At 42.5% G+C, this 21,906-nt stretch overlaps 2 protein-coding genes across 12 annotated transcripts in view; both read right to left on the bottom strand.

Moving 5' to 3' along the window:
- Positions 1-873: 873 nt before the first annotated feature.
- On the bottom strand, positions 874-5,522 carry MRPS10 (mitochondrial ribosomal protein S10). The gene is made up of 7 exons (XM_079969039.1): positions 5,408-5,522; positions 3,893-3,951; positions 3,723-3,795; positions 2,882-3,021; positions 1,729-1,837; positions 1,289-1,378; positions 874-1,053 (listed from the first exon to the last, which is right to left on the bottom strand). Exons 1-7 carry the CDS (start codon positions 5,483-5,485, stop codon positions 967-969), a joined length of 636 nt encoding a protein of 211 aa, XP_079825165.1. The 5' UTR covers positions 5,486-5,522; the 3' UTR covers positions 874-966.
- A 5,011-nt stretch (positions 5,523-10,533) lies between these two features.
- Positions 10,534-21,906, bottom strand: part of TRERF1 (transcriptional regulating factor 1) — a 77,992-nt gene continuing 66,619 nt past the window's right edge. For all 11 annotated transcript variants that reach the window (XM_079968484.1, XM_079968485.1, XM_079968486.1 and 8 more), the window contains 8 exons: positions 21,317-21,456; positions 20,117-20,220; positions 18,012-18,087; positions 17,571-17,659; positions 16,229-16,342; positions 15,671-15,868; positions 14,607-14,815; positions 10,534-12,557 (listed from right to left, as the gene is read on the bottom strand). In XM_079968484.1, coding sequence (XP_079824610.1) covers positions 12,236-12,557; positions 14,607-14,815; positions 15,671-15,868; positions 16,229-16,342; positions 17,571-17,659; positions 18,012-18,087; positions 20,117-20,220; positions 21,317-21,456 — 1,252 coding nt within the window. In that variant the 3' untranslated portion in view covers positions 10,534-12,235. The remainder of the gene's footprint in view (positions 12,558-14,606; positions 14,816-15,670; positions 15,869-16,228; positions 16,343-17,570; positions 17,660-18,011; positions 18,088-20,116; positions 20,221-21,316; positions 21,457-21,906) is intronic.

Genomic DNA, 21,906 nt, shown 5'->3' with positions numbered 1-21,906 from the left:
CATGAGGCTGCTTCAGGCTTCTTTCATGAATCACAGTGCCTGTCCACAGCTAATTTCGTGTGCCATGAATGTAGCACACAGTGACTCTTATAAGAAGATCCCTATTGTGAACAAAATACAGTCGTACCTTGGATCCCAAACGCCTTGTGAGTCGAACATTTTGGCTCCTGAACGCGACAAACCTAGAAGTGAGTGTTCCGATTTGCAAACGTTCTTTGGAACCCAAACATCTAACGCTGGTTCTGTGGCTTCCGATTGGCTACAGGAGCTTCCTGCAGCCAACCGGAAGCTGTGCCTCGGTTTCCAAAAGTTTTGGAAGTCAAAACGGACTTCTGGAACAGATTCTGTTCAACTTCCAAGGTACCATTGTATTCTGTTAACACCTTTTCTAAGAGTTATATAGAAAGAAATACAGGTTACTAATACAGTTGGTTGCAGATGGTTTACAAATTCAACAGTACTCTGCTAAGGGCCACTTTATATTATGCTGTTCGTATTGAAGTAAATATTCTGATTATAAGCAACAGTGTCAGTAGCATAATTTTAAACCTTTTTTCCATGTACAGTCATACCTTGGGTTACAGACGCTTCAGGTTGCGGTTTTTCAGGTTTTGGCGGTTGCACATGCGCACAAGCTCCAAGTCGCAACCCGCGTGTGCGCAGATGCGGTGCTGCAGGTTGCGAACATGCCTCCCGCACAGATCACGTTCGCAACCCGAGCATCCACTGTACAGCAAGACGTGATACACAAACAACAGATAACACAACTTCTGTCAAGTGTCTGTTGTCCACAATCTCTTCCGAAACATGAGTGTTTTTTTGAGAATTAATCTGGTCGAAAAGCAGGCTCATTAAAAACTAGTTCATTACAAATCCATTTAAGAAATAGTATATTTCTCTAACAGAATGACATTGTTACATTTAATTTCAACTCGGGGGGCGGGGAGGGATCTTCAGACCAGGCATTTAGGATTTACTTGTTGATTCTTCTACTTGAGGCAGTGTGTCCCAGACAGGTCTCTGGATATGTTCAGGAAGTCTTTCTAGTCTTGTCTAAAAAGAAAGCATCAAAAAATGAGGTTAAACAAATCATGCATGTGCAACAGCCATTTTTATGCTAGAACAATCCCTAGCACATTTCTGTGATACTTATATGAATTCTATTCCTAAAATTCAACACATGTATGACATGCAGATAGGCTACCAAGTGGCAAAAATCCCATTTTGTCCGATAAATGATAAAACGAAGAGTTTATACTACAGAAGCAAGAACAAAGTTAACTAATACCTTTTTAACTTCCATAGCAACCCCTTCAGGTAGGTTTCGTTGAATGTATTCCAAGTAAACATTGGCTGTGCTGCCGGTTAAATGCTTTAACTGAAACAAAAACAGTATTTTAGTTTCCACATAGCAATTAGTAAGACATGTGCTAAAGGAAACCATCTGTAGGCTGTATCTGGCTTACTTTTCCCCAGCTTCTGCAGCCCTACTTGGACCAATATAGATACCACTGTTATGACCATTCTAGGTCAAAACATTAGAGGCTTGAATATGGCTCTCAAGCTATTCACCACCTGTTATGTTTAATGTTTTACACACAAGTATGTATGTGCATGTGTATGATGAAAGAGAAGGTAGACAGCTGTTATTTCCTGAATAATAATAATAAAAATGTTAATCTGTTTGCTAAGCACGTCTCTTATTTAAACATACAGCTCTTCACTCACCTGCACGTGGCGGTAATGCGTCCTCATTTCATACTGAACTCTGTGCTTCTTGAATATGTGCACTGATTTTAGAAGTGTGAATCGTTCTATCTTCTTTGGAGGTTCTTCTCTAAGAGATACAGTAGTTTTCATAGAATCATTGATCATTTTAGTATATTCATTTATTTCTGAAATTACAGCCACTCCACTGACAGCTGTCAATAATGAAGCTGCCTGGCAAGCAGTGGGGAGCAGGGAGAGAAACAACTGAGCCTCCAGCTCAACTGATTGGCCTTTGTGGCTGTATGCAAAGAGATGCACGTAACCTAAGGTTTTTTTGGGGGAGGGGGTCATGGAAATGGGCAAGGGAAAACCTCATTAAACTAAAGTCAGTGGCAAAACTCTTGCTGACTTCAATAACTTTTGTCAACAATTTAAATATGACAAACTTTTTTTATAAAAAATCTTAACAGTAATACTGCTAGTTAAAATCATACTTTTGAGTAAATATGCATTGCCTAAAACACAAGGTTACTTCTACCTTCAGAAACATTGAACTGTTGTTCAATATGATAGATTTGTTAGCAACAGCAGCCACAAGATGTTGTACTTCTGGACTGTAAATTTGCAAGAAAGTGTCTTGCATAATTTACTAGTCCTTAAGCAAATTATCTAATAGTCCATATTCCAAAGTTAGAATCAATGAGCCCAACTGTCTGTTTATGACTACAGTTATATCCCATCTTAACTCCAATGAGTTCAAACTGTCATATGTGGTTCAGCCCTCCATATTTTATCCTTACAACAACTCTGTGATGTGGTTGGCTGAAGGTCAACCAGTGAACTTTGTAGCTGAATGAGGATTTTGAACTTTAATCTCACAGACCCTTGTCTCTAACCACTGCACCACACTTGCCCTCAAAATTATATAAGGGTAGTAATTAGATATCCTGGATTCTTTCCAATCAATAAAACAGTTTTAGTGTGCTTTATGCATTCTCTCTTGTTTTTCAAATGTCAATGAAACCATTAGATTTGAAAGCATTAAGCTAAGATGCAATTTTGCTAAGTCTTTTATCTACAATTATCCAGCTATAGTTGGATAATTGGTTGGACCAATTAGAAAATGAGATTCTAGAATTACTGAGTAACTACAATGGATAATTGTACTTACACTTTTTCTATGGAGATACCAAGTTCTTTAGCTGCAAGCACCATGAAATACTCATAACTGTCCAACACCATTCTGTCATGACCTTTCACCAAAACAGCCAGTTTCTTATATAACACGTCTGGTTCATCTGAAACAGATACCTGGATGTAAAAACAATGAGAAATAAGCAAAGAAGCACTCATATTTTAAGGCTTAGCAGCCTTAATGCATGGTTCATTAAAGTCTTGTTTTATATCATTGAGTTCAAATTAAGTTGTTATATGCATTTTTTGTGCCCCAACATTGTTTAAACCTTATCAATATACAGTGGTACCTTTGTTCTTCCAGGAGTCCATTTGACTCATGAAACCATTCAAAAACCAAGGTGTGGCTTCCAGTTGGCTGCCGGAGCTTCCTGCACTCAAGTGGAAGCTGCGTCTGATGTTCGGCTTCCGAAAAATGTTTGCAAACTGGAACACTTCCAGGTTTGCGGCGTTCGGGAGCCAATTTGTTCGGGAGCCCAGCAGTTCAAGTACCTAGGTACTACTGTATAAAGATGACTTTGAACTTACATGGGGGTTACATTCTGGGGATAGCGCATAAAGCCAAAATTGCACATAGCCAAAACGCATAGGAATAAATGGCAGGTGGGAAAACCAATGTATTTTGTTTTCAGGATGCCCACCCCCTTTCCATCCCCTTTTATTTATTCTTAATTTGCCAAGTATGTAAAGCTGAATGTGCACAAGTTAAATATGCATAAGTTGTAAAGTACCTGTACTCCCAATCTCGAGGTCAATATTTTTCAGAACATTTTATTAGTTACTGGCAAGATATAAGAAGTTCAAAACTCAAGACTTACCAGGGGTTTTTCCTTGGGCCGCTGAATATTGGTGTGCACGCCTGAAAACTGAAACCACATCAAGTGATTGTTGCTGAAATAGGAAAAAGGGGTGTGTGTGATAATATCACGACAGGTGCAATATAAGAAAATGAGTGTTTTAAGAATTTAGCTGGAAGTGATAAACTTACTGAAGAAAGCTACATTGCTTTAGTGGAACTCTTCTTGTTAAAAGGCAAGCCTCTGGTCCCTAAGAACATAATATAGGATTGGTATGTTAAGATAGCAATGTTGCTACATTGTTGGTCAGCTACTTCAGCTTTCCAGCTTTATTTAGTCAAATAAGAAAATAAATGCCTAGGTGCCCACCCCCATCTAAAATACATTAGAAAAAGTGGGCAGTTGATGAGAAAGGAGACTTTATAGAACATTATTCATACAAAAGGCAGTCCACAATTACAAACTTATCACATCCATTCTTTCTAGATTCTGTAACTGTCGTAACTGGATCTTCTACACACAATCCCAATTCCCCTTCAAGGCCTTCATGTTTAAATGGGCTGCTGCTCATCAGCTGAGGCCAAACCTGCCCCCTCATAAGCACAGGATTTCCCACTCATTGCCTCTTGGCTGCTTTTGGGATTTCTTAGCAGTAGATACCAAACCTGATGTAGTAAAAGCTGTAAAGGGCAGCAATGCAACAGGAGGGGGAAAGGGTAATAGCATAGCTACTTCCCTTACCAGGCTGCAATGACATGGAAGCATCCATGTCCCATGCTTCTCTATGAGATACATCAGTCCATAAGCAGACACCAATAAAGTTTGCCACTGGGATTCTGGGAGTGCTATGCATTCTAAAACATGAGAAAAGCCAGGCAAAACCACAGCAAATAGGTATTTTTCCAGGGTGAAGGTGGTCACCGGGGAAACCTCTTCAAATGTTGCCTGATAAAAGACAGATAAAGGTGCTGGAGACTTACTAAGGCGAAAGTGACAATGACTATTTTTCTCTTTTGTTTACTATGTCAACCGAGATGAATGGCAAAGCTACTCAAAGGGTTTTAGAGATCACCATTTAAGCAACAGACCGTTGCTTTAGTGTTTAATAATTCCAATAACATAGAGCCATCGCCAGTAAAAGCTTTTAACAATTTTCCATTGCAAAGACTCGAACGCAACCCTGCAAAGTAGGCTAGGTTGGCAGTGTCTGGCCCAAGGTCACTGTGTGAATTTTGTGGCTCAGTAGGCATTTGAACCCGGGTCTCCTAGTTTGCACATACGTATTTACAGCATGCATTGCCATTTATTACAGCTGCAGTAACCTCGGAATGCTAATCTTTCCAATGCAGCTTACAGAAAAACCATCACACCACAGCAAACGATATCAACGTATGACGCTTTCTCACGGGGCCCTGTGGTGGGGAAGGGATAAAATCCTGCGGGAGCAGACCCGTCGCTGAGGTGGTCCTTCCCACAGGAAAGGTGGCGGCGAGATATAAAAGCCCAGCTCTGAGGTGACCATCTTCGCCAGCCTCCCTCTCCTGACACATCCCTCCCGCTCAGATATATATTATCCAAAGGCAGCTCCGACGTCGGCTTTTGAAGATTATCACCCTATATTTAGCGGCCTAGACATTAACTTATACCGCCCCGGGGAGCCTCCTCGCTGCTCAGCCGAACCCTGCCCCTAGAGACGCCACAGTCACCTTCCACAGCCGGCACAAGAAGCTCATTCCCCTCCGCGCCGCCATCTTGCCCTTCCTCAAGCAACTTCCTGCGGCCATGACATCATAGAGCTCAACTTCCTGTAGGGGCTGAGCGGCGGCGTCGATCTCTATGGCCCTGGAATACAGCTAATCATTGAGTTCTCTAGCCGAAGAAACCATAGAGGCGTAAACAACAAAAGTTCCTCCTCTGGTCGTTCGACTTTCTCGCTAGAGAAGCAAAAGTGGCAGCTGCTCATTATTGCTGCAGTGCCTTTGGCAGCAATGTAACCAATAACTACCAGGGCTAGAAAAAGGGAAGTAGAAGCAGATCTTCCAGTGTGGGGAAAATTTGATTATTACAATTTTATTTTAAGAATTGCGGCATTTTATTCAATATCATCATCATTATCTTGCAAATTCTCCCTGCTCCAGGAAGGAAAAAACAAAACCATCTAAAATTTCCCTTAATATTGCGAAAGAATGGTTAATGCCCATATTCCAGTCTTGAGGATGAATTGCGTTTTGGAACTACAATTCCCATCAACCTCAGCATCAAGGATGATGGGAGTTGTAGTCCAAAGGCAGATGGGAAAGACGCAGGTTGCCTTCCCTGCTCGCAAAAACCCTACCGGCATGGTCAGTGGTTCATAAATGAAGTGAAAATGGCATTCGGAGAGAAACCTTGCGCTGCAGCTCTGGGTTCTAGCTACAATGCTGAGCTGAGAAGGGAAGATGGGGATGCTGAAGAATTTGTTACTATTATTCATTAAATTTCTATACCACCTTTCATCCGCGGATCACAGGACTGCTTACTGTATAAACACACAACACCACATAACACAATAAACAAAACAATAACTCCCCCTCTTGCCCGTTTAAAAGGCCACAGATTTTTTAAATTTAGCCAAAGGTCTGGGAGAAGAGGAAAGTTTTTGCCTGGCGCCTAAGAATATGCACAGCTATGTAACGTACTCCAGGATTTAACTTCTGTCTGGTTGCAGATTGGGGTGGAGTTAAGTTTATTACGGCTTATTATGATCTCCATCTTTCAGAACAGTTGCTACTTAACGCTGCTTTGATAAAGGCTTTAATAAAGAAACATTTTCTTTACCAAACAAAACCACCCCCACCCCACTCCACCCTTTTGTACACACAAGCAGGATTGTTAAATAGTACTTTAAAAGGCTGCTAAAGACATGAGTTTTGTAGCATTGATTAATGTTGTATGCTTTAGTCACACCCACTGAAATTAACGGACATGACGGAGGCCGGTTAATTTCAGCAGGTCTAATCTACACAGAACCACACTATGGCTTGCAGCTCCTTGCATTTGTGTTGTCAACACGATGTTACCCTCAAATAACACATTATTATTATTATTATTATTATTATTATTATTATTACAGTGGTACCTCGGGTTACATACGCTTCAGGTTACAGACTCTGCTAACCCAGAAATAGTACCTTGGGTTAAGAACTTTGCTTCAGGATGAGAACAGAAATTGTGCTCCGGCGGCACGGCAGCAGCAGGAGGCCCCATTAGCTAAAGTGGTGCTTCAGGTTAAGAACAGTTTCAGGTTAAGAATGGACCTCTGGAACAAATTAAGTACTTAACCCGAGGTACCACTGTATTATTTTTAAAGCAGCAACAATACTGATCTTGATCCTTCCCCCAAGGTCAAAGACAAAAAGCAACACCTACTTGGATGACCAGTAAAGACTGAAATTGCTCCACAAATACCTATGGGTGTGGACTACTCTGCTCTAATTCAAATGTGTGCTGGGGTGGAGGGGGAGGGGGAGGGAGATGAACAACTAAATAATGCTCAAATGTGGTCACAACGTTAGCTGGATTCAACCGTCAACAAATTTAATATGAACTTCAGGCATGTGATGAAGTGGGCTATACCTACAAAACTTCATGCCCCAATAAATATGTCAAATCTTTACAGCGTCACAAGTCTCTTGTTTTTGGTACATGAGACAAACACAGATACTCCTCTGGAAATGACTGAAATGTTAGTGTGGCAGTTATGCACACGCCAATTCTTTCTCACGTACGTAGCGGAGCACTACCTCTAAGTTTGGGGGCCCATTTTGGTACAGGAAACTTAGATAAACATCCCAACTTTTAAAAAATGCTACATATTTCAAATGAAGATTAATTTATTTAAAAGAATTCTTTTGTCACGTGAACAAGGAAAAAAAATCAGCAAAGTACATCTTATCAAAAGTATAAAATACTGTTCTGTGGCAGCGTTACGTTGGATCCCTTTGATTTTACAAATACAATAGTCTGTCGATTTAAGAAAAAGATGAAATATTTCTATATAGTACATAGTGCTCTCATGAACTAACTGGGATTCATGCCCCCTCCAAAGAAACAAAAAGGAAAGGGGGAAAAGAAAGAAAGAAAAAAACACCATGGCACATCATCGTATGAAATTAAACGTTTTAGTGCAAACCTGAATAAAATTACACCCTGAAGTTAAACCACATGCAGTTCAGGTGCAATTAAGCCGTAACAGGCAAAGTTTTCTTTACAAAAATAAAAAGAACTACATTAAAATGTATTATTTTATCCCCAAAGAACATTCTTTACACTACACTGTAACTCTGAAATTATTTACAGCTTTTCTGTAACAATATAACAGCAGTTAAATATGTCTGAAAATAAGATTTCCTCCCCCATAAAATAGATCTTTTCTTTTGTTATGTACAATTTTTCTCTAATTCTCTACTGGAATTATACCACAATAAACATGAAACATTAACAAAAAGGGAAATAAAAGATCAGATTTTCCAGCAAAATGTTGACCATATTTAGATGTTATTTATCACTGCAATTGTCTTAGAAATACAGAACCTATGTATAGAAGTTAAACGAGGATCAATATTTCTTCCAGGAATTATTTTGAGATTCTCTTTGGTTATTTTAAGCCACATCATTTGCTGCACAATACTTTTACAAGATGGCAATTTTCCCTGTAACACCTTCCAGTGTGATGTAAGACTACTACTAAAGGACAACTTTGTGGTTATAAATCTGAAGGAAAAGCCTATACACTGCAATTTCACATTGGAGAAATCATTGCTCGCTGACAAGAATATGCATCACCCCAAACCTTCCATGTTTTAACAAGTCCTGACCTAGAACAGACATTTGTTACATGGGCTTGCTGGTGTAATGCTGCATCATATAGCCAAATATAAACTCAATGAATCTGTTTGGAAGGAACTATTGTTATATATGCATTAGCCTCCTCTCTTTATTTATTGGTTACAGATTATGCATATGTCCTAATAGGCTTCCAAACACTTGCAACCTGATTGCCTAGGACTGTCCAATTGGTTTCAAAGAATAGCTCAGCTGGTCTTTCCTGCGTATTACATTTAGATTCTGTGTCACCCTGTTAAACTGGGAAATGCAATAAATCTTCGTCCATGTAATCGTACTTTAATGGCAAATGGCAAAAGAATTACTTAAACTGATTGGTGTAGATTTGCACTACAGGAAAGAATATACATTGGTAAGATTTCAGCTGATGCCCTCTGCTGTGTTAGCCAGGCAATACCACAGCATTATTGCATTTGATGAGGAAGAAATGGAAGACAGTCTGTGGTACCTATTTAGTTTGTTCTTGTTTTATCCTAAAGGTACAATGATTCCTTTGCCTACTGAAGGAGTATGTCAACTGGTAAAATCAGCAGAAATAATATTTTTTCCATTGCAAACAGGATAGAGATCTCTGGAACTGTGGCTATGTTTGCCTTGGCTGCTACAAAACTTTTGACAAAAAAATCTGGATGCTTGTGTAATTAGTTGCCTATAGGCTGGATATATTTTGTTTTATGATGCTCCTCTATTTTTTGTTTTTGATGCATTTTTTTTTTACTGCAACCACATGTAACTGTTATGGCCAATGGCTAAAACAAATAATCAGCGAGCTGATCAGATACTGACCTACACAACAACACCATTATGCCAGTCCCCTGCCAAGCTGCTAACAACAGAATCCGATTAGATTACAGATGGAAAATACACAATCCCTGACTACTGAGAATTCCTAAGGGTCTGTCCCAGTAATTGCCAGTCAATGAAAACTGGGAGGGACATTACATTCCTTTTGAAAATAATAGCGAGAGAGAGAAAATATTCTGCTCAGACATGCAGTTACCAGCATCTCACTAAGAACACGGCAAATGTCACTTGCCAGCAAACATTTCATATGAGAGCAGGCATGCTTATAGGTGTCACATAACTCCCTACATTAGCTAACCCCTGTCAGTGGTCAGCTGGACATATGAGAAACATCTCACGCAGCATGCAAGTTGCCAGTTCTCTCCATCAGCTATGTTGGGCAACAGCAACAGGTGAAGGCAAATCACACCCCTTGACTGAGATGGGCAGACACACTCAAGAACCATATCCAATTCTCCAAAGACAACCTGGGTGACACTAGCTGTTCCCTGATAAGAACAGATTCTCAGGGAGAAAGCTTGGGGAAAAGAGAGGAGTAGTTTGCAAGGAACACCCAAATAGTTCCTCTGCATTTATCAAAATGCTTTCAATGATTATAAATCGGTCCACTCATACTGAAAGCCAGTTCATCTTCTCTGAGATTGTCTCCGTGCAGATCCTCAGGGGAACGGCCACACAGAGGATGTGAGTCCAACTGGAGATGCAATTGCCTGGAAAACTTGTATATGACCACGGTTTTCTGGCAGCAGTTTAAGTGAACAAAGCAACACATTTCTTTTCAACCCTGAATCACCGCTGAGAACTATTGGGTGGAAACTGGGAACACCCTGGGACAGGTGCTACTTTTTTTTCTGAAATGCTTGGGGGATGTGCCAAGTGGAGACAATTTCAGTTGTCTAAAGTGGCCCTGGCTTAAGAGGGTAAATCTTCATCTGATTTGGGGGCATCCAAGAGCCACGTCTCACCAGTGTCACCCATGACTGGAGCAGCTTTTGAACCAAGTGGGAGCATGGCTATGAACGGTTTGGCTTTGATTGAGAGAAATAAAGATGTTTCTGACACTTAACTTTTTCTAGGGCTCTGGTCTACATAAGATATAGTAACTGTCTATTTTCCCATCATACTTTGCAACTTTCCCCATCATACTTTGCAACTTTACCCATCATACTTTGCAAGTTTTATAAGCAATAGAGGTGATGCACAAGAAGACCGTGCCTGGGGAATGATCCCACTCCTAGCTCTGGGAAGGAGAAAGGTGCAAGCTGCCTAGCCAAGTCATTCCAAAGTTGAACATGCTGACTTCCCTGAACAGGAATGAGGAAGCTGTGGTCTGATAAAAATTTCATATAGAAGAGGTGTGTGTGTGTGTTTCTTTATTGCGTTTCCATACCCGCCACCCCCTAACCCAAACTGCTAAATGTTTGCTGGGCTTTATCGCTTCCAAGAGCAAACCTATGGCTCCATAAGAGTCCTGGCAGGCATAAAACCCCCACTGTGTATATTTATGCTAACATTATCAGCCAAGCTATGTAATTTTTATTTATTTCTTACATACATACATAAACGGCCACTGTCCACGATGAAAATCTTAACACGCTTAGAAAAAAGGACCGATTTACCTCAAAGTGGAAATCTCCCCCCCCCCCTTCTTTCGGTGAGGAAAGGTCTTGATAAGTACCACTGCCTCTAGGCAACAAATAATAATAATAATAATAATTAACAGTAATAAATCCCTGCATACTCTCAAGGATAACCTTTTTAAAACAAAAAAGTGATAAAACTTTTGCAAATGGAGTTTTTTCAGTGCATTCCTATCACTAATGCACATCCAAGTCCAAGCATCCAAGCCAGTAGTCTCCAGTCAAAAGATTTTTGAGATGTGCCTCAGCAGCATCTCCCATGGTGAAGCCTGCCGACTTCTGATTTCACTGTATCCCTCCCTCAATCCTGTTTAACCAGGAGCTCTGAAGTGCACAACGTGAGTAGAGCCCTCAAAGAAACAGATTGCCTCATAAAAGGAAAAGAAGGAAGTGAATGCAGATTCGCAGAGGGCTAATCTAGCTGTTCTCGCTCCTTTCAGGGCCGCTCAAATTTCTTCTGGGTCAAAGTAAAGAGGAATAGGCCGCAGAGCCCATCCATTTCTACAGAGCCAAGTACAAAGCCAGTCTTCTTGTTAAGAAGGAAATCTGAAGGCATCTTGGAAGCTTCCATCCACCACAGAACATTCTGCGCAATGGGAAAGAACTCGCCACAGCTACTTGTCTTATCAGCAGAGAGGCCCTCTAACAGCCCCAGCGACATGTTAGAGCAAAACTTTCAGATGCCAACAATCCAAGTCTCAGCTTCTGTTTATTGCAGAGACAGCATTCTTTGTTGTGGCAGATGTTTTGAGGCCAGAGCTGAAGGCACAAAATGAAACATGTTTTGAAAAGAAAAAGAAACCAAAATCTACTCGTACAGGGGGTGGGGTGGGGTGGGAGGGAAAACAAAAACCCTGAGGTGTTGCAAATTAATTTGGGGACTTGTCACGTAAATGCCTGAAAGGAAACAGTAAGGAAATAAGACTTCTCAGAACCAACTAGTTTGCAAGGTATTTGACAAAAAATACCTTTCGAATGAGGGGGAAAATGAATCTTTTTGCAATCATAGTTGCAAAAAGTAAAAGGACCAACAGCAATAACCAGATTTATCCCACCCTCCTCCACCCCCGAGTTACAAACAAAAACAAAACATTCAAACTATTCAGATAGTTTAAAATAAAAGGGAAGTAAACACTTAACCCTCCCAGCCGAAGGAAAATAATTCCAACAGGCATCTATAATTTTACAGAATGGCTTTTTCTCTCTCTACAGCTCCACATCATCCTGAAGCAAATCTGTGTCTTCTTCATCCAGTAAGAGGTCAGGGTCTATTACTTCAGTACCGTCCATGACCTCTCCCAATTCCTGAACAACATCACTGCTGAGGTCGTCGGCTTCCTCAACCTGCTTAATCAAGTCCAAATGATCCAAGGGTATCAAGCTATGCCCAGAGGGCCCCGTGGTCCTTGCAATCGTAGCCGCCATTTCAGCTGCAACAGCCGCCTTCTGGGCTTTCTGCCGCTGCTGCTCTTCCTGCTGCCGGTGTGTTTTCATGTGAGCATTCCGGCTTTTGATTTTGAAAAACATCCTAGTGGGGGGGGGAGAGGAAGAGAAAGGAATGCAGAGAGAGAGAGCAGATTTCAGAAACAATTATTTTGAGTATATGGGGACCTGTGTGCTATTGTGAACATCCAAAAAGTGTAGGTGTTAGTTGAATATACAGTTAAATGCTTGAAAAAGCAGGCAGACTTTGGCAATATAATAAAATTATTATTATTATTATTATTATTATTATTATTAATAATAATATCCTGCCTATCTGGCTAGTAGTAGTAGCAGCAGTAGTAGTAGTAGCAGCGTTAGTACAGTCATACCTCATGTTACGTCTGCTTCATGTTACGTTCTTTCAGGTTACGTCCTGCGGCGACCCAGAAGTACCGGAAAGGGTTACTTCCGGGTTTTGCCGCTCGCGCATGTATAGAAGCGCAAAATGACGTCATGCGCATGCGCAGAAGCGGCGAATCGTAACCTGCGCATGAGCGAACGCGTCGCTGCGGGTTGCATTCTTTTCATGTTGTGAATGGGCCTCCAGAATGGATCCCGTTCGCAACCAGAGGTACCATTGTATTACTATTATTATTACTACTACTATTACTACTATTATTTTGCACCCTGTCAGCTCAGCTGCCTGTCTGGGGTAACTGCCCGCACTGCCCTAAATCCAGCACTGTTTCCAAGCATTCACAAGAAGGGAACCAGAATAAACTTAAGGTGTTAGTTAAGCCCTTGAATGATCATTTCAAGGGGGGAAGGAGGCTGCCTTGTTACCAATGGAAGGATACTGGAAGGCAAGGGGAGAACTGGGCTCCAAGGATGGGTGCCCTCTGCTCTCCCAACACCCCTCCGGTCATCAAGGGATGGAGGCAGACCAGGCCCTTTTGCTGCTAGAAGTTCCTTTGTAGAAAAGAACTCTGGGTTGAAATAATGAGCAACAGAGGGTATGCATCCTCAGACACCAATTCCCTCATTCTCCAGGATCCTTTGGGCCAAGCATGTCTCACTGCTGAAAGGGTGGTTGTTACAAGAAGTCCCAAGGGGAGCTGACAGCAAAGTCTCGCAGGGAGCAGCAGCAGGGAACCATCTGGCCTTCATCAGACCTGCCAGGCCTCCAGATTTGGACTGTGAGGCTCTTTTGGCCACACCACACACTCACCTGTCCAACCCTTGACATTATATACGATGCCAGGTGTGGGACGGGTAAAAGATGCGGCTGGGTCAAAGGCATAACTTACCAGCTGATCAGCAGTACCTGCAAAACACAGCTGCTCTATACTGATTCAGACCACTGGTCCATCTAGCTCAGAACTGTCTGCACTACCTGGAAGCAGCACTCCGGGAATTCAGGCAGGGAATGTTTCCAACCCTCCCTGGAGATGCTGGGGTTTGAACCTGGGACGTCCTGCAAGCACAGCCAATTTTCTGCTGCTATGATGCAGACCACCCAAAGATTCATAGTCCAGTGGTACACCATACAAAGTACTTCACAAACAACCACAATCACCTGCTTGTCAGTTCCTGCAAAAAGGCCGGCATGCCACGCGTTACTTCGAAATAGCCGATTGATTGAAGAAAGTTGCACATTTCAAGCCCCAGGTGGCTCCATCCACCTCTCAAACTTGGTCTACAGCAAGTGGGGGAGATGGGGATCCAGTCCAGTGGCCAGATCTAGTTCCCCACCCTGAAGACATAGAAGCCCCTGGTGCAGCCAAGCGGTCTTGCTGTCAGTGCCTATCAGCTGATTGGTGCTGGCAGCAAACTACCCTGGGATTGGCTACATTAAGAAGTTTCCCATCTTCTGTTTAGGTGTCAAAACACTGCAGGTAACCCAAGGAGGGATCGCAGCAGGACCAGCCAGGGATGTGGTCTGGGAAGGGTGTGTGGCCTCAGGCACATCCCAAAGGCCGGACAGGGAGGCCTGGTGGGGCACATTTTGAACCTGGGCCAAAGGTTCCCTACCCCTGGTTTATACAGTGGTTTATACCATTCTAGGGAGCCCCATTCCTAACATCTCAGTTTATTCCCCCCCCCCCCCCGATGAAACAACTAAGTTCTCTCTGTGTTTCCCACATCTACTCACTTGCCACATTCTTTACAAGGGAAAAGTGTAGTTGGGTCTGTCTCGCCACTTGTCGTACTGTGCGCTGGGGAGCTTTTGGCAGGGCCGCAATCATTCTGGGAGCTGGATTTCTGCTTCGAACCGTGGCTCCCGCTGCGGGTTTTCGTCACAGAGTTTGTACCGCCATGAATGCGAACGTGGCCATTCAGAGCTGGTCTGGAGTTGAACATCTAGGGGGCAAAAGGATAGCTCAGTTGGTAGAGCCCGAGACTCTTAATCTCAGGGTTGTGGGTTCAAGGCATGTTGGGCAAAAGAATCATGCATTGCGGGGGTTTGGGCAAGAGGGCCCTCGTGGTCCCTTGCAAAGCTACAGTTCTGAGTCACAAAAGTGAAGTGCAATCAAGAGTTTCCCACAGGCCACTGTGACAACTGGATGTTGCACTACGACGGACCTCTGGCCTGATTCAGCAGGCTCTTCATGTGTCATATCAAAGCATTTCTAAACAGGGACTTGGTGTGCTCTCATTCTGGTTGCTTGCTTAAAAACATAAGGAGAATCCTGCTGGACCAGTTAAAAACTTCCATCTAGCCCAACTTTGTTTTTCTTGACCACCGTCTTAAACAGAAAGGGGAAGGAAGAAAAAGGGAAGAGACCTCTAGGCACCTAGGAAGAGACTTCTGAGGCCTCGTGTGTTTTGGAATAAATCTTTCTTCAGGGGGACTCTTGAATAACAGTTTGTGACCCAGTCTGTAAAGCACAGCTGCAGCTTGGTTCCTAGAGCACTCAATGAGGAGGATTTTCTCCAAAATGTGTTGGCCTTAATAAACCTTTTCTTGTGTACTTGGGAGATCTCCAACCTTTTTCTTCCTATGATGGCGGTCAGCCAATTCAACAAGCCCTCCCCAAATGTTTTACCCTTTCATCAAAGGCGAGTTGATCCATCTCCCTGACGGTTTTGGGTTGCCCTCTTCTGACCTTTTTCCAGCACTACAATATCCCTTTCTGAGGCGGGGCAACCCGAACTGGACGTAACATTCCAAGCACAGCTGTACCATAGAATTAAAATGTTTCCAAGTCCACTTACCGCTCCGCAGTCCGGCATTTCACATGTAAATGAGGTCGCTGGAAGTGTGGGGCTTTGCAAGGAAGGCAGGTTAATAGGCTCAGCAGCAATAATTGAAGGCGGCTCGGGAGAATTCTGAATTTCGGCTTCCTCTTTGACTGACTTCTTGTCCTCCTCTGTCTGCTCCTCTTCCTCTAATTCATCGTCTTCACCACTACTCTGAAATTCAAAAGGGATTTTAGGGGAGGTGGGGTGGAGAGCAAGCATGCCTTAAGTAAATGGGAGACAGGAAAGCTCTTCTCTCAGCTCTGAAGGTGGGAGGGGTCGTTCCCCAAGTTGGCTGACCTCTTCCCAGCTTGAAAAATCAAGTTGAACAGCTGGTAAAAGCTGCTTTCACCAACTTTGAGCACCCTGGCTAGCAGTGGCTCTCCAGTTAAGAGGTCTTTCCTATTCCTTGCTATCTGATCCTTTAAACTGGAGATGCCAGGGAATTTCTGAACCTTGGAACAATGTCAGAAATAAATATCTGGAGAGCACAAGTTCACAAGCTAGAAAAATAAAACGGAGGGTGGCTCTTACCAGGCATTCATTTTTCACTTCTGCTAAGCGTGTTCTGTGCTTTCTTCCTAAATGCATGATTTTCTTCCAGGTATAATAGTATTCCACACACTGGGCCACCGTCTTCGACTTCACCTGCAGTCAAACAGTAATTCAGATGTTGCAACATTGATCTACAATTGTGTAGCGTTCAGCACAACACCAAAAACACCACTCACTCGTGTCTTGATCACAAAGAGCGGAAGAAGGCTTGAAAGCATGAATTGGGCTACAGATCTTATGGAAGTATTTTTACCTATGCTCCCAGTCACATGCTCATTTTTATCCTGCCAGTCCATTAGGGAGCACTGGGTGACAGTCCTGTTTAGACTGGGAGCATAGCTGTCAACTTTCAGATTTGAAAATAAGGGATCAGCAGCCTCGAAAATAAGGGATCAGCAGCCTCACCTGTCCCGGGGACAGCCTACGGGATATCTAACAGTCTGGGAAAGCAGCGGGAAACGGCACTGGAATAAGGGAATTTCCCGCAAAAAAAGGGGGAAGGTTGACAGCTATGACTGGGAGAGGGGCTGGGCTAAGAGGAGGGGCTGGGCTCTATGCTACCAGTGAGATTCATTTACCAAGTAGGGAATATGAACTTGGGTCTCCCCACTTCAACGCAGATGCCCTCTACCCTTCAACATTTCCTCTCCCCCACTCTAATTTCAGCAACGAATTCCTGCTCGGTATCACAGACACAGTAAAATAAACTGAATGCTTAGAGGAGTCTCTCATAAGCTAAAATGTATGAATTCCCCCCACCCTGGGTGAATGAGCAATGCTTGGTGGGAGAGTGTGGAAGGAAAGTTAAATGTCCACCATGTGGGTAACAGCACATGATAATGGTGAGCATAAGGCCCCTCTGGGTGAGAGCCAGGGAGACGGAGTCTGCGTGGGAGATGGGGTTAGGGTCCTTGGGACGGAGACTGAGTTTCGGAACCAAACAATTAAACAGGTACACTGCATGGAACAGGGCAATGTTTTGAATCCTACTTTTCTATTTGTGTGTTGACGTTATTGCTTAAATGGAAATACTAAATCTGTTTCACTTTTTTGCATTGTTTTATACGATGCCGTGTGGATCTCTCTTCTTATTTTTAAACCCATTGATACTCATATTTTCCAGTCATTATATTTATTGTTCATTTGCTACGCTGTGAATCACTTTGGGCCTGGTTTTTGCGGGAAAGTGGCAAAGAAAAGCAACAGGGGATATTGATGATGTTGATGATAATGTTCTACTTTCATATGATGAAACTAACTTAGTGGCTGAAAACCAGATCAGGAATGTCAACAAAGCTCGAACAAGGACAACAAGCCTTACCATTTTCTGTACCAAAATAAAATCTTTGCCGTATGTGTGTAATGCTTTGCTGAACAGCTTTCTTTCAACGGGTGTCCACTGGTCTGAACCTAAAAGAAACAAACGGATAATAATCGAGGGTGGGGGTGTGCCTGCCCCATGGTACAAAAATAAAACTGCTATCACATTTGCAAAGCTAAGCAGGTTCCGGTATGGTTTCAAATTGGATGGGGAAGCACATGTTGAGATTCCTGCATTGCAGGGGTCACTTCTAACTCTGCAGTTCGAAGATTCTATGATTTCTGCAAGTAGGTGTGTATGTATACTGTCAATGGAATAACTATTTTCTCTGAACTTCATCAGTGACACTAGGCAGCTGCATTCCTTCCACGAGTAAAGGACTCACACACAGAACTAGCCTTTATTAGGTAATCCTTTTAACTCATCCGTTCAGGAACTTACCAGCATAGTGATAACTTGCCAGAGGATGCGATTTTGCTCTTGCTGGCTTCAACAAAAGGAGCATCTCCAGAGCGACCTGCAGGACAAAGAGAGGCAAGCAGAATTGTATACAACTTGTTCTTAATTATTATGACTCCATCTTCTTTTAAGACTCTATGACTCTTAATTGTTATGACTCCTTTGCTTCTTATAATAATGTAATAAAATAATAATATTTGCATGTCATTTGTTCTATGTGCACTAAGAGCCCCTTATACATTATCTCAGCAATCCTTTTTCTTAAAATTTATTTATGCTTTCCAGATTTATACATTTCACTATAATTTTACAATCATTTTAACATTTCAAAACTTGACTTCCTTCCCCCTCTTTCTGCAGTTCCTTAAATTTATTTTTAATACCTTCTGCATATCCAAATTAACTTAATTTGCTCATTTATTCATCTACTTTAAATATATACTCTTATAAAACTGCAGGTTATTGCAATAATCCTGCCAATGTTAGATCAGAGCAAAGCCCATCAAGTGCAATGCTCTGTTCTTACAGTGGTTATCTGGATGCCAATGGGAAGCCTACAAACAGGACACAAACTCAGTAACAGCCTCTCTCTTGCACTCCTCAGTGACTGGGACTCAGAGGCACACTGTCTCCAATACCGAGAAAGATATAGTGATGAATAGCCACCAACAGCTTTATCCTCTATGAATTTGTCCAATCCTCATTTAAAGCCTTCCAATTTTCTTCAATAATGTTATCTCTCCAAATTCACTTTCGTTCTCTGCTTTGCATCACTTCCAGATTCATAACCGTCTACGGGCTTCAATTCCCGTGAGCCTGTGCTTCCAAAGAGGACCCCATCACTGAGCTATCCTGGTAACATTTAGGAAGCTTAGATGTAGCAAACCAAAGTACCATGGTAAATGCAATGCACTGGACAAAAAGACAACAAAGGAAACGTGAAAAGGAATTATAGCTCTCAGAAGGACGCAGGTGGTGCTGTGGTCTAAACCACCGAGCCTCTTGAGCTTCCCGATCAGAAGGTTGGCGGTTCGAATCCCCACGATGGGGTGGACTCCCGTTGCTCTGTCCCAGCTCCTGCCTACGTAGCAGTTTGAAAGCACACCAGTGCAAGTAGATAAATAGGTACCGCGGTGGTGGGAAGGTAAACGGCGTTCCCGTGCGCTCTGGCTTCTGTCATGGTGTTCCCTTGCACCAGAAGCGATTTAGTCCTGCTGGCCACATGACCCAGAAAGCTGTCTGTGGACAAACGCCGGCTCCCTCGGACTGAAAGCGAGATGAGCACCACAACCCCATAGTTGCCTTTGACTCGACTTAACCGTCCAGGGGTCCTTTACCTTTTTTACCTTTACAGCAGCTGCACATTAAGAATGTGTGTGAGAGAGATTTAAAAACATGGGCGGCAGGGGAGAATATTAGTTCTGACTCAGCAAGGGATACCCATGCATTCAAACCACCTTAATAGTAGTACATTGCTGATGCACATCCTTATCTGCAAAAGGATGGTTTCTCAAGGCACTAATGAACTTGTTGGACTATTTTGGGATGGAGATGGTGCTGCACAACCCCATTCCAATGGAACAACCTTTTGCACGAGATACACCTGTTTCATTCTCTGACCATTTTTAAATGGACCTCAGACCCAGGATGTTCTGTGTGATTTTAGTTGATGCTGGTTTTGCATTTTGTATTCCACGAGTATGATTTGAACTACTGTTGATTTGGAGTATTACTGTAATTCTGCCATTTTAGTTAACTGTATTTTAAACGAGCATCATCCAGGGTTTTGTTTTTCTTTTTTTTAACAATCAAACAGTGTATAAACATTATGAAATAAACAAGTCAACTGACGGTCTTGAATGTTTTTCTAAAGAAAGGCAAGGTATGTGTTTTTTAATGAACAAATTAAAACTAGGAATAATAAAATAAAAGGTTTCTTTTGAGAAAGAAAAGTGGAGGGCGCCAGAGAGAGGCTAAATTCTCCCAATTAGTCACTGGAAAAAGCTTGCTTGTGCCCGGTTTCCTCATGAAGCCTGTTACACATATTTTAACACATATTTGGGAGAGGATAAACAAGCTGCTCTTACCATAACGTCTCCATTAGCCTCAAAGAGAGAATGCAAGCCATATTCAAGGTTGGTTCCCCCACCAGTCAATACACTTGAACAACACAGATTTAAAAGGCTGGTCACTGTAAGAAAACAATTCAAAACAGTGTTGTCAAACCTGTCCAATATTCAGGCTGTAAGCAAAAACATAAACCTGAAAGGGTCATAAAGTCAGCACAAATCTTCTAATTCTTACAAGCTCAGATTTTCATTTTGAGAAAGTTGGAACAGAAAACCAGTGGTACCTTGATTCTCGAACTTAATCTGTTCCAGGAGTCTGTTCGACTCCCGAAACTGTTTGAAAACCAAGGCTGCAGGGGCTTCCTTCACTCAAGCAGAAGCCGCGTTGATTGTTCGGCTTCTGAAAAATGTTCGCAAACAGGAACACTTACTTCTGGGTTTGCGGCCAAAATGAGCGAGTAGCAAGGCGTTTGAGTACCAAGCTACGACTGTACTAGACAAGTCTTTCAGAGGGGGTGGCCGAACGCATATATAGGCTGAAATGCAACTACCAGCATTATTTTAAACACTGGGGAATATAATATTGCTTTTACCTGTTTTATGGGTTTTTATATTGTATTTTGTACAGCACTTAGACACTCTTAAATATTAATTAAGCTATTTAGAACAGCTAACAAAATAAAATAAAAACAGGTGGCAACCGTTTTGCGTGGGGGTTCTGTTCTGAGTCCCCCCCCCCCCCATGTGTTGGCAGTCACATGTTGCTTGGATGAATGTAAAATGGTCTCGCTGCCTGTATCAGTAATAATTTTTATCAGATTTATATGTTGTCCTACAACCCGCAAGGTTCTCAGGGTCATACGTGACAAAATAAATGTTCAAATAAATATGAAAACTATATAAACCAGGCATAAGGAAAACAGAAGCATTAAAATAATACCCAACAAAAAATATGAACAGTCCAGCAGCCAGGCGAAAAACTCCTATGGGTTGAGGAAAAAGGCACATTTTGAGCTGTGTCAAAGTGGTGATCAGGCTAAAGGACAGCAAGAGGTGTTATTCTGCACAGATACACGACAAGTCATGTGAAGGTCAGTACCCATTTAATGAAGCGATGACTTTTACGCCATAAGACACAGAGGTGGAACGATAAACCGGGACAGGAAACTTGGCAGAGATGCTTTGATCAGTTGCAAAAGGGGTTAGAAAACACAGTACCTCTTTGCTGAATATCTTCATCTTCCAGTTCTGGCCCTGGTTTCCAAACTAAAGTTGCCATGTGATCCTCTTCCCCCACCAACGCTCTGTCTTCAAGTTCAGGAATATCGGCTTGGAATCTCGATCCAATATTGATATGCCTGAAAGCATATAAAGAAACTTCATCTCTTCCCCATTTCACCCACTCACCAAAATTTGGCGTTGAGGTTTGGTGGGCAAACTACTGTGGTTAAAGCGTTGGACTAGGGCCTGGAAGACCAGGGTTCAAATCCTCACTCAGCCAGGAAACTCACTGGGTGACCCTGGGCCAGTCACTAACTCTAAACCAAACCTACCTCACAGGGTTGTTGTGAGGATAAAGAGGAGGAGGAAGAACCACGTATGTCACTGTGAGCTCCTTGGAGGAAAGATGGAATATACCCATGCTATAGGTAAAGGTAAAGCGACCCATGACCATTAGGTCCAGTCGTGGCCAACTCTGGGGTTGTGGAGCTCATCTCGCTTTACTGGCTGAGGGAGCCGGCATACAGCTTCCGGGTCATGTGGCCAGCATGACTAAGCCGCTTCTGGCAAACCAGAGCAGCACACGG

This window comes from Podarcis cretensis, assembly GCF_951804945.1.
Source record: "Podarcis cretensis genome assembly, chromosome: 3".
Lineage (NCBI taxonomy): Eukaryota > Metazoa > Chordata > Lepidosauria > Squamata > Lacertidae > Podarcis > Podarcis cretensis.
This window is presented reverse-complemented; position numbering and strand designations above follow the sequence as displayed.